The 18,034-nt window shown below is 35.1% G+C and overlaps 1 protein-coding gene across 4 annotated transcripts in view; it reads right to left on the bottom strand.

The window, feature by feature from the left end:
• LOC127175356 (arginyl-tRNA--protein transferase 1) overlaps positions 1 to 18,034 on the bottom strand; it is a 99,242-nt gene that overhangs the window by 57,426 nt on the left and 23,782 nt on the right. For 2 of the 4 annotated variants that reach the window (XM_051126386.1, XM_051126384.1), the window contains exons 7-8: positions 14,378 to 14,506; positions 4,957 to 4,989 (exon numbers count right to left, since the gene is read on the bottom strand). In XM_051126386.1, the coding sequence (XP_050982343.1) occupies positions 4,957 to 4,989; positions 14,378 to 14,506 (162 nt within the window). Of the gene's footprint in view, positions 1 to 4,956; positions 4,990 to 14,377; positions 14,507 to 17,899; positions 18,029 to 18,034 lie in introns of all 4 variants that reach the window. The other 2 variants (XM_051126385.1, XM_051126383.1) reach the window with 1 other exon arrangement.

Raw genomic sequence — 18,034 nt, forward strand, 5'->3', positions numbered from 1 at the left:
TTTGTTATTTTAGTATTATAGTAAAAATAGATTATATATCATTTGTCAGAATATATAATTATGTGCGTGTGTGTGTTTGTGCATAAACTTTATAACAAAAATAATTTACATATAAATTAAAATACATTTACTCATGTTTGTATCATTTTAGTATTGTAATTAAAGTTTATACATAATTTGCCAGAATATAATGTGTGTATGTGTGTGCGTGCATAATTAATAATAATAATAATAATAATAATAATATTATTAATAATAATTTACATCTAAATTAAAATACATTTATTTTATTATTTTTATTGTTTTTATTACTGTAGTAAAAAAAGTTTAGATATAATTTGTTAGAATATAATTAATAATGTGTGTACGTGCCTAAAACTTGTATTGTCAAAAAATAAATAAATAAATAAATAATTATATATACATACATACATTTATCAAAATATATAATTATATATGTGTGTATTTGTGTATGGGCCTAACATTTATAATAACAATTTATATACAAATTAAAACACATTTAATAATCTTTTCATTATTTTAGTATTTTAATAAAAAAATAGTTTACATATAAATTAAAATACATTTATTCATGTTTTTATTGTTTTATTTGTGTATTAATGTAAGCACATATACATAAAATTGAACAAAAATATTTAATAAAAAAATACTAAAACATAAGACACTAGTTTATATAACTAAAAAACATATACTATAATAAATATGCATATGTCTGTATATGTATGTATGTATGTATGTACGTATGTATATATATATATATATATATATATATATATATGTGTGTGTGTGTGTGCATGTGTCAAATATATAATAATTACTTCTATATTTATAAATAAAAATAATTTCTTAAAAACAAATTCTTGTTTTATGTGTAAGTGTATAGACTTTTTATTAACATTAAAAAATGTTTAATAAAACACTTACATAATATATTTAGTGTGTATATATATATATATATATATATATATATATATATATATATATATATATATATATATATATATATATATATATATATATATATATATATATATATATGTATGTATGTATGTATGTATGTATGTATATATATATATATATATATATATATATATATATATATATATGTATGTATAGTTCCGGTTGATTTGGACACTTTTTGTCATTGAAATGGCTTGGGAAAAGTGGCCCAATAAACCTGAATTCACCCATTTGTATTCAGCCATAAATATAAATAAATATATAAGATATTACATACTTTAAATAACTTCTGTGAACTCTTCCCATTCATTTGAACCCTGGTTTGAAAACCACTGTTGTACTATAATTTAATTCAGTTAAATTTAAGTCCACTTTTTGATGGCAAGTCATCAGTGGCCCAATGTACCTGAATTCACCCTACAGAATAATATAGTCTAGCTAGACAGATAACCTCAATATACACTGTGAGAAACACTATATACTTGGGTATAATACAACAGAAAATAAAATACCCCATTATATTATATTACATGCCATTTATTGACTACAGTGATTATTCCCACAGAGCACTAAATGTCAAAGAATTACTTCTCAAACACGGCCCTGGAGAGGAACCCGCTCCGGCACTGGGAACGCTGTAGGACTCAAATGTTATTCGAGTCACACAGGCACTCTAAACACACAGCGCTCATTAGACGCAGCGCTCAGCGACGGCTCATTTAACCCCACGTGGAAACAGCAGCGCTCGATTACGGCTGCCATTTTTCTCAGAGTCGGCACTCACGGCATGGTGTTGCACGCTCCCTCTGCGACACAGATGCAACGCCTGTCCTCGATACATGCAGGCATGCGGAGCTCTGATTACATTATGGGGAAGTGTTTATTAATGCGCTAATGAGTTCATCGTGTATCCTTCAGATCAAAATATGTGTTGTGCTGGCAGAAACACAGAAAATCGAAGTCTAATTGCTATTGCTTGTCAAATCTAGTCAACAGAATTAAAAACTAAAGGAAAACGATGACATAAATAGTGCACGCCGAGTATGTGTGCATATGCATGTGGAAAAAAACAGGGGTATAGGGCAAAGGAATGGTTTGAGGTCTATAAAACCTTGACGACTAATTACACAACACCACTGTTAACGAGCATTTCCCCTTAGGACAGACATTTCAGGTCAATAAAAAACATTTTAAAAAAAGCCAAGCAGAAACAGACATACAAATGCAACACAGGCGTGCATCAGGAGAAGGGCATCTCAGTGACGCAAAACACGCTGCCACGTACGCCATGTGACACACACGCGAACAAACACACACGCACACCTAGATAAACACAACCAGGTGAGGGAGTCTAATACATGCTAATGGCAAATCGACAATTACGTTCGTTTACTTTTGACTTCGCAGGCGAAGTTCAAATAGTGTTATTGTTCACGCATCTTTAAGTCGGCGGATACGCCACAAGCGCACATGGTTCTGCACCTGATGCCAATTGCCCCTTTAAGATTTCAGCACGCAGAATCCCAGTTCATCTGAGCACGAAATAAAAAAAGTCCTTGATGTAGTACTATATTATCATTATCTTCACACATTTTAGCAGTAATCTAACAATCTAAGGAAAGCATCTTTTCTTAAGCTAAACTAGTGAAACCACACTAGCATTCAAGCTTTTGTCATTAAGATTTTAAAAATTAATACTTTTAATTTAGAACTTACTTCATCAGATCAGAAGTGACTGTAAACACATTTAGAATGTTATGAAAGATTTGAATCCTTTGAAGCAGCAAATCAGCATATTAGAATGATTTCTGATCATGTGACACTCAAGACTGGAGTAATGATGCTAAAAAAAAAAAAAAAAAAAAAAAAAAAAAAAAATCAGCTTTGCATCACAGGAATAAATTACATTACACAACATATTCAAATAGAAAAAAAGCTACTTAAAATTATAATTAATTTACTGTGTTTTTCATCAAATCATGCAGCCTGAAAAAACCCGTTTGCAAACAACATAACCTATAAAGTATAAGTGAGTTTATGCCATCAACAGTTCTGATGCTGGAACGTCTGGCTACCAGCTTTGGTGAGGTGATAAAAGCATGCTTGCTATAAATGCTAACAATCTTCATTAGCACAAAGGGGAAAGCAGAGTGCATATGTTTCCCTCCACATCCTCCCCCTTTAAAAATGTAGGAAAAGTTAAATAAAAAAGGCTTATAAGCCACTACAACTTAAAACAGCCTTACACCAATAGGTTTACTTCACATAATAATGTGACCAAATGATAAAACTGGTCTATTTAAGGATCAAATGCAATTTGCAGATACCAAAAATAGTCTTACCACGGCACTAAATATACCACCCTTTCAAAAAAGTACTGTGGGCATGAGTGTTATTATTGTTGACTAAATGTGTTAAAAATCTAATTTTAAAATAAAAATGAAATAAAATAAAAAAAACTAAAATAATCAGATGAAAACCTTACTTTTTTTTTGAAAAAAATAGCACAAAACTTGTTGATTTGGCAACTGAAAGTTTAAGCTGAAGTACTAAATTTACTAAAACTGAAAAAATAAAAATAAAGTAAAACAAAAATATTAACAAAAACAAGTAAAGCACAAAACAGAAATATAAAAAACATTTGTTTAACATTTGTTAATGTATTAGCTAACATGAATGAACAACGAACAATCATTTATTATGGTATTTATTCATCTTTGTTAAAGTTAATTCATGAAAACACAGTCGTTCATTGTTTGTTCATGTATTCTCAGTTCATGTTAACTAATGTAGTTAACTAATGAACCTTATTGTAAAGTGTTACCAAAATTACAAAAGCACAAAACAAAATGATTAAAATTTACACTAAAATGGAAAAAACAGAAGTCAAACTATTAATAAATATTAAACTAGTAGATAAATGATATTAAAATAACACTTCTTGTTACAGTGATGAATCAGATATATCCATGATGCAAAGTGTGTCCAAGAATAACAAGCTACTACCATGGTACAGGTCCAAGAAAAACTTGCAGTACCACAAATCTTTTGAAGTGCATGTTTTGACATATGCCGTGGTAATATCTTGTTTTTCAGACTTTATATTGTTTAAAGTGGAATACGTCATATAAATACCAGAGGAAAAAACTACCATATACATACAATTAAAGTATATTTGTACCATGCAATAGTACTTTTCTGTAATTCACAAAGTACTTTTTTTTTGAATGGAAAACCAATTAAGATGTTCAACCTCCTCCATTCAACCAGATATTAACATCAACAAATGTTTGGCCCAGCCACATTTGCTCTTTAAATGTCCTCATCTGCTCCTTAGTAATAAAGAAACACAACAAGAGGTTTGCTTAATGATGTCAGCTGGACATGACGGAGACAAGATCATCTGTCAAGGACAATTTCACATCACAGTCAACTCTCTGTTTGCGTCCCGTGTGTGTGGCCATGCCATGCTGCACAGAAATGTGGTTGGTCTGGACAACACATTAAACTTTTTCCATTGTTTCATGACAAACAAACAACCCAACAATTACACTGCTACAAAAGCCGCATGTTTCCACATGTTGTTTGTCTCACTACGGCGCTTCTATAGACTGCGCAAAATTAACATTCTTACTCATATGTGGCACTACCCTAAAGTTTGATATAAATGCTCACGAAGCCTGTCAAGTATTAAAAATCAAAAGAAAAATATACAATTTTGTATCAAGATGTTCTGTGCAAAGTCATTTCTAAGCAATTATAATGACTGCCGATGGAAACTACATGCACACTTTGAGTCCTTCACTAAAAACCAGAAGAAATGTATGAGTATTAACCGCATGGAACTACTGATGAAAATGGTTGAATCATCTGCTTTGAGACTATACTGGACCTGTGCAATTTCAAAGGGAAATCCTCTGAATTGGCTAAGACTTCAGAAAGAGGGTTATACATTTGAAATGTAAAAAGACTTACCTCTAAAGGAGAGTCACAGAGGAACCTCTTGAACTGTGAGGAGAAAGATGTAGAAAAGAAATGTGTTACTTTACATTCATGTGTATATAATAAAACACAAAAGATATAGTTGGTGGGCAGTCTCATGAATACAGCTGAGCACATTTGATATGGCCTTTTGCATAATTTTATTAAACTTCTCATCACCAAATCTTCAATAGACTAGGCTTTACTGCATCTACAATATCTACACACAATGCACACAGATAAATGAGAAAAGATTAACGACAACATGTCCGCGAACAACGTCGGGCTGGTTGCGATGCACAAACAAACAGATCAATGCAAACAGAAGACGCTTTCAATTCTGCTTTATCTAAGAGAGTTTAAATCAACTTGGCTCTTTAACAACACACACAATTACAACTTTTGTAATCACAGTGATGTAAGACATTTAATATTGTTTACTTAATTTCACAATAAGTAGCTGTTCGGTCATTAGTTTGCTTTGGCCGAAGCGAGGCGGCAGTAACTGGCTAGCATTGTGAAGAAAAAGAAAGGGCAAGATGTTTATTCAATGAGGTTTTAAATAACTTTATGTCTGCTAAAGCTTTTTCTTCTGTGCCGTGATGGACTTGATTTGTTTACTGATGAATGGCAGGTGATTTAGGTAATGTGTTTCTCTGTTTAGATCAAAAGTAAAGCATGTTAGAATACAAAACATGTTCGACACCCATGCACAGAGCACACAAGAGTGACTTGCATGCTGTGTTCCTCACATAAAGTCAAGTCTCTGCCTAATAGCAACTAAAACTAGGAAGTGTGAGACAAAACTGCTCAGATTAAAGATCCAAACATACACTAAAAATGCTGGGTTATTTTTTTTTAACCCAAATGCTGGGTTCAGCCCGTTGGGTCATTTTATTTGGTTATTTTTAATATTTTTACCCAGGTGCTGGGTAGTTTTTCTGTAACTAAGCTGCTGGGTTATTTTTTTCTACCCAACCGCTGGGTTGAACCTGTCTCTGATGAAACAACCAAGCTGCTGAGTTACAGTCAGTCAGAGTACGGGCTTTCTGAGTCCTCTACAGGAGAGACCGGTTCTCAGCGCTGTCGATTTCCACTTCTTCAGAAAAATAAAGGTTTGTATACATTTTAATTCATTTATAAAGTCTTTACTGTGCTGGAAATTGTATTATTATGTACGTAACGCAACATAAGGATGAGATGTCAGTCAGCTGCGTCAGCAGCGGTTGTTTTGCAGGATGAAAACACCTTTTGCCTTGCATAAAATAAATGGATTTTATTCATTATTGAGTTTAATCTTAAAATATGTTCTCTAATGTCAGTACTGTTTGTTCATGGGCAGATTTTGGAGACATGGCCTCTTTTAGCTACGAGTGAAACGCAAGGCCGCGGTCTGAAGTTCACAGTTAACCCAGTGAACAGCAGCCCTTCACCGGCTCAGATTTCGGCGACACACCAGCATCAGAATTAGCACCATTTCAGTAAAAAGCAATTATAGAGAATGGCTGAATATACTTAAATTAAAATTCTACTTTTAAATGTTACGTTTTTTATGTATAAAATGCTTGTTAAACAAGTTTACAATGTATGTTATATTGTAAACTATGCTGTATTCACCCAAATAAATCCATGTGTTCTTGCTTAATAATAGATGTTCATCTTTTGATTATTGCTGTTGCCTCTAGTAATTCTATGTGCATTTTTATAAGCTCCAGTCCATCCTTAACCAGCAATATAAAATATTGGCAGGCATGGCCTAATGGTCAAAGAGCTAGGCTTGTAACCCAAAGGTCGCTGGTTCGATTCCTGCACCAGCAGGAATTGAAGGTGGGGATTGTGAATGAACAGCACTCTTTCCACCTTCAATAACATGACTGAAGTGCCCTTGAGCAAGGCACTGACCCCCAATTGCTCCCTGGGCGCTGGAGCAATGGCTTGTGTGTGTGTGTTCACTTCTCACTGCTGTGTGTGTGTACTTGTGATGTCACTTTCACTTCATGTTTGGTAAAAACATTTAACCCATCCAGCTGGGTCAAAATATCCCAGCGTGTGTTGTCCAATATTTACCCAGCACTGGGATGCCAAATAACCCAAGTTGGGTTGTTTTTAACCCAGCATTTTTAGAGTGTAAGAATCAGAACTGCATGGAAAAAGCCAGTCCATGATCACTGGCAGTGCTTCAGCAGCATGTGTGTGTTGGCTGTTTTAGCTGGTTGTCAATGGTGATCCATAGGCCTGTGATACTAACATACTCTGCTGTAATAGTGAAACATCATAAACCAATGAGAGAGAGAGAGAGAGAGAGAGGAGCACTTTATACAAACTAAATGACAATTCACCCACACTGAATCCATTAGACTCCTTTAGACTTGAAGAAAGCTTCAAATGAAGCCGCAGATTCCAGATCTTCTTCAGAATAAATTAGATGGAAGTAAATTTGGTTCCACGTAACAAACTCACAAAAACGCATATTTCATGCCCTCCATCTTTAATATACAGACACACACAAAGCGGGTCTGGTTGTAATCGGGCGAAACAAGGCTCCTGTGGTTTAAAATGCTACAAAACAAGCGTGAGCAGCTTCGCTTATTGGACAGCGAGAGGGTTGGAGAGAATTAGTCAGCAGTTACAAACTCCATATGGTGATTTCTGCATCTGTGATGTTTAAAGAACTAACAGCAAATGTGGGTTGGGAAGCCAGAATATCCCTAAATATAATACAACCACACAATTTATGATGTTCGGTTCCGTTAAAAGTTCTTGAACATATACACTTTTCGGAGAACTGTTTCTGTTATATATACTTTAAGCTGCACGGTTTATATCAACAACGGAGTCTTTTGCAATAAGGCTCAATTTGTTTACCTCTCCGGGTGGTTGTGAAAGAGAAACGTATTGTTGGGAAAGTGGAACTGAGAAAGATGGGATATGGGAGAGGGGTGCGGTGAGTCGCTCGGGGGGTAAAAGCTGGCAAAGACTCTCTCCTGTGCTGCCAGGCACTCAACAGGGGGGTTTGTGGGTAACGGCTCTATGAGAGAGGGCAACGCAGCCATGCATATTTCCATTAGTCTTCTTGCTGATCTCCTGGAGCCTGGCAGACGTGACCCTGCCTGGTTACTAACTTGGACTGGACAGAATTAAGATGCCCCACATTCACATGTGGATTTACATTTATATGCACAGAAGAACAGAAAAAAGGGAGAGAAAAATGAAGTAAAAAAGAAAAGACAAAAATAAAGTAAGAGAAATAAGGGAAAGAAAATAATGGAAAAGAACAAAAAAATAAATAAAATGGAACAATAAATTAAAAGGAAAAAAAGATTAAAAAAGGAAAGGGAAAGAAAGACATTAAAAAGAAAAGAAGAAGAAAGAAAAAAAAAATGAAACTGAAAGGAATAAAAATAAATAAAATTGGAACAATTCAAATTAGAAGAAAAAAACTAAGAAAAGAACAAAATAACAGAAGAAAAAAAAAAGAATGTAGATGAAAAATAAAAACAAAAAAGAAAGAAAATACAACAAAAAATAAACCAGCAAACAAACAACCAGAATGTAATAACCTCCTCTATCCAAACCAAGTTTCTCAACCTCTCCCCTATAACTTTTCCTGGTTTGAAAATGTTTTTTTTTTCTCTCTTTGAATCTCGATGTTAAAAGAAAAACCTGTTATTTGTCAACTACCCATTTCGTGCATGGCAAATGTTAACCACAAGCACGCCCGCTTCCTTCACTAGCGTCATTCTCTCTGTAGCCCTTCTTCAAATGTGTTGTTCTGAAACGTTCCAAAATGGCCTTTTGCGAAAGCAAAAAGGTGAACTCTGACCAAAAGTAGGAAGTGAAATGGCTCAGCAGGGATTTAAAGCTCTGCTAATTTGAAATCAGGCAGAACGTACTGAACGTTAGGGATCGGTCCTTAACAGACCATGAAATCTACTGTTTAGATCAACCTACATCTGTCAGAGAGGTAATAAGGTAACAACATACTTCATTTAACTAGTTATTATTCTCACACATTACAAAAAAAGAAAAACAGCTCATTTTGGAAAACGCCATGCATCATTTAACAGCAAATGCACATATTAACACTTAATATAGAAAGTCGATGTGTGTTCCTCCTCTCCTCCCCATCGCTACTCATTATAATTAGTTAGTATACCATTAGGAGGAGTAAAGTTTTAACAGTTTCAACAGCATTTGTTGTGCTGAAAATTAGTGCCACATGTGTAGAAGCTCAGTCACGCCTCACTACAATCAGACTACAACAACAGAAATCCCTGCCTCTCTGTGTGTGCGTGTCTCAATTACATTCTTACACTCATAACAAAGGGTCATTTACACTGATTTTAAGCAACACAATAACCAGAAGTCATTCAATTACTGCATAACCAGCCCACAAACTCATACAATTACTTTAATCCTTTTATTTAGTAAATGCATTAAATTGATCAAAAGTGACGTTTATGTCACAAAAGATGCGTGTTTCAAACAAAGCTGTTCTTTTGAACTTTACATTCATCAAAGAATCCTAAAAAACAAAATGTATCATGGTTTCCACAAAAATATCAAGCAGCACAATGTTTTCAACATTGATAATAATCATACATGTTTCCTGAGCATCAAATCAGCATATTAGTATGATTTCTGAAGAATCATGTGACACTGAAAACTGGAGTAATGAAGCTCAAAATTCAGCACTGTATCACAGAAATTAATTGTTTTATAATATATTTAGACAGAAAAAAAATTAAATTGTAATAATATTTCACAATTTTTAATGTATTTTTTTTTTTATCTAACAAGCAGCCTTAGAGAGCAGAAGAAACTTCATTTTTCAAAAACCTTACCAACCCCAGGCTTTTGAACGGTATTTTTAATTCACATAATTTTAATTCAAATCACGTAAGTCACAAAATCAATGTGATTTCAGACAGACAGAGAAAATAAAGTAGCTGCAGTAGGTCAGATCCACCAGCAAAGGATATGAAAAGGTAGAGGACAAAATAAGGAAAGTAAAGAAAGGATTGAGGGAATGGAGTGAGAGACAAGCGACTTTATGCATATAGACCCATCTGAGTGGAATGCTAATGCAAACATACGCACACCTTCCACACTATAAATAGAGCTCTGTTATGGCACCAGGAAAGAATCTAGCAGGAGACGGTCGGCTCTGACGACTTATTATTTATTAATTCCCACATTTTACGAGCATGAGGATTTATTCATTTGCTGTTGGCAGAGCCGGGCCTGTTTCCAGGCCTAAGGGGGACAAAGGCCTCTCTCTCAGGTTACTGAGAATGTCAAGTAGGTCCACATCCTGTTCACCCTCAGCGTCTGTCTACCAACGCGTTGTCCTAACAGAAAGTGAGTGATTGGGACCAGAAACAGATTCTAGACAAGCATGCAAGCGTAAATGCACGGTCAACACAATGCAAGCACAAGACTGTGATGGTAAAAAAAACGCTGAGGTCTCACAGGGGTGATAGAGTTCCCTTCTGACGCCTGTGCCATTACATCAGACAGGTTATTCACTTACCAAGCTATAAACATTCTATTGCATTTGCTATGCTGTTACTGAAAGAGAAAGTGAATGGATTTACATCGAGGTACACTACCATTTAAAAGTCTATGGTATGTCATTTTTAAGAAATTAACACTTTTAATAAGCAAGGATGCATTAAATGAATCAAAAGTGCCAGTAAAGACATTTATAATGTAACAAATCAGCATTTTAGACTGATTTCTAAAGGATCATGTGACACTGAAGACTGGAGTAATGGTGCTGAAAATTCAGCTTTGCATCACAGGAATAAATTACATTTTAAAATATTTCTGCAAGTAGCGATTACTGGGGTTCAAGCACTTTAAGGCATTTAAGCAAGCCTTTTTTTGCAAATACAGATAATTTACCATAGAAATATTATGTTTTGTAATGTTTATGACTGTTACAGCGGCAGCTGTGGTCTGATCCCCTTAAAACTTTGCATGGTTGTTTAGAATCACCTGTTGAATGTGCTCACTAGGTTTCGTGAAGTTTTGAGTTTTCCTTCAGGCTTTATAGGTTTTTGGGTAAATTCGGACAGGCCTCTTTTCTAACAGACCTTTGGGGCCATGAGTCAAACAGGCCCACCGAGTTTTATTTCTATCGGCCTCCGTTAACCATGTCTAAACAGGTGCTCAAAATTCATCGGCCAGTGCCGGCCATGCTTTTTTGAGATACACAAATGTCCTCTTAGACACTTGTGGCATTTGGACCAAGACCGTGCACAGCCATTTTCATGTTGATAGGACAAATGGTTGAGTAGGTATAGTGATTTCTATGTTTTTTTCCCTCTTTTAGCGCCACCAAGTGGCCAAGCTCCACTATTTTTGTCCTGCAACCTCAGACTGAGCTTCTACATAAAGTGTTTTGAGTTTGGCGAAGATATCTCATTATGTTCAGGAGTTCTTGGCATTTTACTAAAAGTGTCCCTGCCCCTTTCAAACATTTTGGTGTCCCTTTTGCAATGGTGAGTCGAAAGCTAGACTTTTTTGATAATTATTGATATTCAAACAGAATCTTTCTCTACTGGTTTGCTTCTGATAGGACGAAAAACCTAGGACTACTTCACAAACTTTTGGTTTGCAAACTTTAGGTTTTGCAAAAAAATCCAAAATACCCGAAAATTTCGCAGGCTCACAATTAAATCTGAGGCATGAGTTTTGTCTGACGTGAACCAAAGATTCCAACGACATAAGACACCCAAGCCTGCGATCGACGGTTTAGGAGTTACGAACGATTTTGTACTTTTAATCGCTGTAGCGCCCACGTCAGGCTGACTGGGGCACGTCCAAGTTTCTCCAAGTTTCAAGTCTCTACAACTTATGGTTTGGTCTGCACGATCAGTTTTACGTGGAGATCGCTGATCCGTGACCATTATAACAATTTTATAACTATTTTGTTAATAACTATTTTCACTCAGAAATTGTTCACAAATAATTACAAGTAAGCAACAATGCTACATTTATTAAGCAGACCGAATTAAACAGTATTTTAGTTTTATTAACTATTATATTATGTTGCTATTATATATTTTGATTTAATATTACTATTGCATTAACTTAAATCCATTGATTAGATTCAACTCACAAATTCAGAAATCTGCACTCTTACTGACGTAAAAATTGTAAAATCTTGTAGCAACATGCATTTGAAAACTTGATTAAAATTACAATAGGGTTTCAGTGCTACATGCTTGAACCCCTAAAAATACTCAAATAGAAAACAGTTCTTTTAAACTGTAATAATATTTCAGATTATCACTGTTTTTACTGTATTTTTGATCAAATAAATGCAGCCTTGGTGAGACTTTTTTCAGAAACATTTAAAAACTCCCCCAAACTTTTGACCATCAGTGTATTTGTGTGGAGTATGTTTCAGGTCTTAATGTAGAGTTGCACTGCATTAGAACAAGGCATGAGACTGTCTATACTGCAAAATTAAAAACTCCATGTACAGAACATTCACAAACCACAGATCAATAGGCTATTAGTCTGCTGACTGACTTCAGCAAGCTTCATTGACTGCAATGAGATGGATCTAGATTTGTCGCTAGCACTTGCTTGATACTCTTTCTGTTAGGACACACTAAAAAGCTCCAAAGCTCCAAAAATGTATGCAATTTGTTGTCTTTAGATTTAAAAAAAAATCTGGCCCATCTTCAACACCACAATCCAATCTTCCTTTATACTCAAAAATCTTCCAAAAGCACTCATGTTTAAGATGAAAACACATTTTCACTATATTCATGACCTGTTTGTCATTTTCTTGTTTGACATCACTCCGTTGTAACCACCAAATCAGCTCTTTATACAAAATTTGATTTCTCCTGGCCTCCCTTTGTACTCCCGACAGTGTTTTAATAAAGTAAAGATTCCCTACAAGCTCTCAGACTGAGAATGTTGCTTCTTTTATGACACATAATTGAGTTATGGCCGTGTTTCACAGAGCAGGGCGTGTGTGCATGGCCCAGCCCGGCCTAAGACTGAAATAACAGACGGTAGAAGAGTTTCAGCCGCTTACATTGCAACAGATCCACCCAGTCCTAATTCACTCCCTACCAAAACACAGGTGAATTGTTGGCCAATCCAAACAATTGCTCGTGTCTTCAAATGGAGGCTGCTGTAAAACAGTTGTTGTGCAAGTACTATATAATTATTACAGCAGCTTTTTGTTTTGCAGCAGACGCAAATGAATATAAATAGACACAATGTTACAGGTTAAACTCTTGCATCTGTGTACTGACCTTTCTACGACTGCACGACTGTTACTAAACTCATCATATTAATAAAGCCATTGAACATTGGACAGATGCTGTTTAACAACACTGGCTGCATGAATTATATATAGGCCAAAATCTGTTCAGTCAAAAATTTGCGATCTTCATTTCACATTTAGATGCATTCCCTCAACAACACAAACATGTAATAAAGCTCTGTGTGACGTGCAACGTTCTTTGAGGAATCTATAAATATCTAGCTTCTGATTTAGTTCTTCACCACAGGATATTCTTCAACATCTTCATTTAAACACTGGAGATTTGGCAGAGTCATTATAAAATCAGTGCATTCAGACAGAAGCATTGCACAGAATACATAATCTGTGCACTTCTTGCATATTATCTGCAGTTAATGCACTAAAAGATTTTGATCTGAAACCATTTTCACTCAGAAATTGCTTGCAAACTTAAATAATTACAAAGAAATAGCAAGCAACATATTGAAATAAATGCTACATTTATAAGACCGAATTAAATAGTATTTTAGTTTTATATACTACTATATTATGTTGATATTATATATATATATATATATATATATATATATATATATATATATATATTTTTTTTTTTTTTTTTTTTTTATATATATATATATATATATTTTTTTAATATTACAATAAATAATTGTAAGAAATATTTGTACATAATTTTTAACATTTCTAAAAATCATTTTTGCAGTGTGGGAAAATCCACTGATTAAACCTACAAATTCTGACATCTGCACTCTTATTAAAAACTGTAAAATATTGTATGACAGCAACATTCATTTGAAAACTTGATCAAAATGTCACTATAACATAGAAAATGTGATGCTTGCCCATGCAAAAAATTCTCTGCCATCACTATGCGGTTTACATCCTATTGGTAGATGCCAGGGCATTGCTAAAGATCTTCTGAGTGGTTGTTAAAAGTTTCATACTCAGAGGATGAGCAGAAGTTCGGGCAGAATTTCACATGCACAGATTGTGTGCAGGTCTAGTAAAAAGCTAATGTGTACACGAGGAGAGTATGCAAATTTGTGAGTCAGTGAGCAGAGCTTTAGATCAATCGATTGCGTGTTTCATGCAGTTGTGAATGTGACATGTTTAAGCCTGTACCTGGCTCTCCCCGCACTCGCTCGGAGCGTCGCCATGAATGGTCATCTGGTAGCGAGCGTACAGTGCCGCCGACTGCACGTACGATTCCAGGAAGTCCGGGTCCTCAAAGCTGACCGGCACTAGCCTCACCTTCAGAGTGATGAAGGGACGATTAGAGGGCACGGGAGGAGAAATTGATTGAATAAGTTTGAAGGAAGGATAATAAAAATTAAAAGAAGGGACATAAACAATGGGGGATAATTAGAATGGAGGAGGAAGAATGTGTGGATAAAGGGAGTGATTAATACAAAAATAACAATGAAATGATTTCAACAGCACTGAATACATCAAATATGCAGAATTTTTGGGTTCATATTCACACTGCAAGCCAAAGTTCTGTTCACATGACCTTTTAAATGTGACCAATATCAGACACTGGTCTGAACAGGCGATGCTAATTTATATTCATCACAAATTTCACAATTTAACTGAATTAAGTCAAGATCATAATTTGTTATGTGACCCTGAACCACAAAACCAGTCTTAAGTCGCTTGGGTATATTTGTAGCAATAGCCAACAACAAATTGTATGGATCAAAATTATCGATTTTTCTTTTATGCCAAAAATCATTAGGATATTAAGAAAAGACCATGTTCCATAAAGATATTTTGTAAATTTCCTACCATAAATATATCAAAACCTAATTTTTGATTAGCAATATGCATTGCTAAGAACTTCATTTGGACATCTTTAAAGGCCATTTTCTTAATATTTAGATTTTTTTGCACCCTCAGATTCCAGATTTTCAAATAGTTGTATCTTGGCCAAATATTGTCCTATCCTAACAAATCATACATCAATGGAAAGCTTTTTTTGTCTTTCTTTTTTTTTTCCAAAAAATTGGAATTTTTTTTTTTCAATTTAAAAAAAGTGACCCTTATGACTGGTTTTGTGGTCCAGGGTCACATATGAAACTCTGGTCTCTTCCGATTTTTTGCAAAACTTAAGTAACCAACTAAGTATTTAATCATATGAATTGTTGACAATTCGCATGTGTATGTACTTCAGAATGGAACTAAACTTGTCAGACTCAATGTGGAAAAACAACAGAATCACAAAGATTCTTAGAATTGTTGTTGTATCTTCTGAAATAAATACAGCCTAAGAGTAAATATGAACCCAAAAATAAAACAGAACCGCTTTCCCAAGCTGTCTTACACCTTGCTTTGTTGTTAATTTTAGCATTACACAATTGCTTCAAACTACCTGAAGTTTTTTTGTAGGGATGCACAATATGTCTGTCACTATACCAATAATGATTAAATAGTGATTTTATAAGCTATCAGTCTGTAAAATGCATAAATGTGATATGATATAGTTAACAGTGCATTCTCCTTTTGCTCCAGATTTCTAAAAGAAGTGCACAGTTTTGTTATACTGTTTATATTACAATGTTCTGATGCACCTAAAGGACACTGAAACACACACACACACACACACACACACACACACACACACACACAAAAAAAAAAAAAAAAAAAAAAAAAAAAAAAAACACAGTTATATCCAACTTTTTCTTCCCTTAAGAACGGGCACAGCCATTATGGGTCAGGCTTCCAGTCTTATCCGCATCCAACTATTTTTAGCTGTACAAACCAGCTCATTTTGCTGCTTGATATTGCAAACTGGTGTGTTTTACCATGCTACTTTAATTAATTATCTTAATTATGAACACACTGGGGTTTGCAGTGCAAACAGTTCTACCGTTTACTGCACCTTGTAAATCTTCTGGTTATTTCCCTTTAGCAGATAATGAACCGGAAGTCTCACCCATAGTCTTACTTCCACATTGACGAAAAAGGTGGATAGGACAGAGTAACCTATTTCAGTGTGGAGTAAGACAGGGAAGGCAATGTGTATCATGGATTAAAACTCAGAGGTGGAGGGTAAATGTAGGGAAAAGGGAGGCTGAAGGTGAGGCTGGTGCACCGGGGCTGTGAAGCTCTGCTCAATGAATCTGATGAATTGCAGTTAAGACTTTGTCAATGGGGCAGGTTGTTCCAATGTGGGATAAGCACTAGTCCCTTAACAGATTTAACAAAAAAAGCCCAATCTAATCTGCTTCAATGTGCCTAGCCCAACAAAAGCATGTTTGAGGCAAAAATAAGCAGTAGAGTATCAATAACATGGCATCCTTCAAAGTATACAGACACACACATACACAAAGCATTCTCAAACAATTCAGTAACTTGGAAATGTTGTAAAGGAAGAGCAGAAAGAACAGAAGTTTAGAAAAGCCAAAAACTGAAGTAAAACACCAATTCAGTCCAACTCACAACAAAAAGTCCCATGCAAAGCTTTCTACATATTCTCTAATCTAAAATAAAACAATTTGAATAACTTAAACGTATTACAATGTTTTCATTATGCAAGCTAACATGTTTTTAGTTGCATTTTATGCATGTGTTCCAGATCCTGGTTGTGTATTTGAGCTACAAAAACAATGATTTTTAAAATCAGTTTGACCTACTTATTACTGCTTTCAAAAAAAAAAAAAAAAAAAAAAAAAGCCATCTGGGTAGGTCAGACATCAACAAAATGATGTCACGGCAAATGTTTGCTACAACATGTATCTATCCTATTCATTATGTATTATGTATTTTACACTGCCAAGTCAGCCTCTTTCATCACATTCAGTGTGATGGTGAATATACTAAAACATGAAACTGTTATGCCGTTGTTGATTCAGCTTTGGTGCTGCCACAGGAAACAATGATGATGACAGAAATTACAGGAATAAAAATCTTAATGATTTGCAATTCCTCACATTAGTCATAACAATGTAAACACAGTAATAGCAAACAAGAACCGTAAATACAATTTTGTTTTAAAAAAACAACAAAAAAAAAAAACCTGAGGCTGCATGACAATTACAGGAGCGTATCATGAGCAAAAGCCAACAAACTGCACATTCAGTGAAGGTGCACCACCTACAAGATGATGTTTGACTAAAATTGCTGGCTTGCGAAGAGGAAAGTGGAAGGAAAATACCTGCGTAAGAACCTAAACATCTCATCAGCAACAAACTCCTCGTTTTACACGGACATCTGTAGAAACACTGCCCACACAGTGCGGATGAAAGCGTTTTCCTCATTTCCTTTCAATTTCTCTTTCGCCCTCTTTTCAGGATTAGATTCATACTGTTTCATGGAGTTTCCATGGCTTACCTCCATTTTTTCATTTCTTACTGCTTCACCCTTTTCTCATTTCCTGTCTGCTTGCTTTTGGTTTGCTCCTCCTCACTGCTGTTTTAAAACACTGCTCATTAAAGTCACTGCTCTATGATTTTTTCCCCTTTCAGTTGAACCTGCTCTTGTTTCTAACTCTTGCCCTTTCACCCATCCACCCATGTTGGACCCTTTCTGCATCACAAGTCAAAATCCTCAAAAATATTATTTGGTCTGAATACCAAAGTAGAAGCATGGCCATGTCAAAAGTGCTCAGCGGCTAAGAGAAAGCCCTTCAGCTCTGGATCCCCTGACCTGGCTCTCGGTAGGTTTGTCAGGTGGGTCCTTGTGAATGGCCATCTGGTAGAGTTTGTACACTTGGTACGAGGCATCAAACGAAGCTTTGAACTGTGGACTGGGAGGGTTGGAGCGCACTAGCCTCACCTTCAA

Source organism: Labeo rohita, chromosome 13, assembly GCF_022985175.1.
Source record: "Labeo rohita strain BAU-BD-2019 chromosome 13, IGBB_LRoh.1.0, whole genome shotgun sequence".
NCBI classification, from domain to species: domain Eukaryota; kingdom Metazoa; phylum Chordata; class Actinopteri; order Cypriniformes; family Cyprinidae; genus Labeo; species Labeo rohita.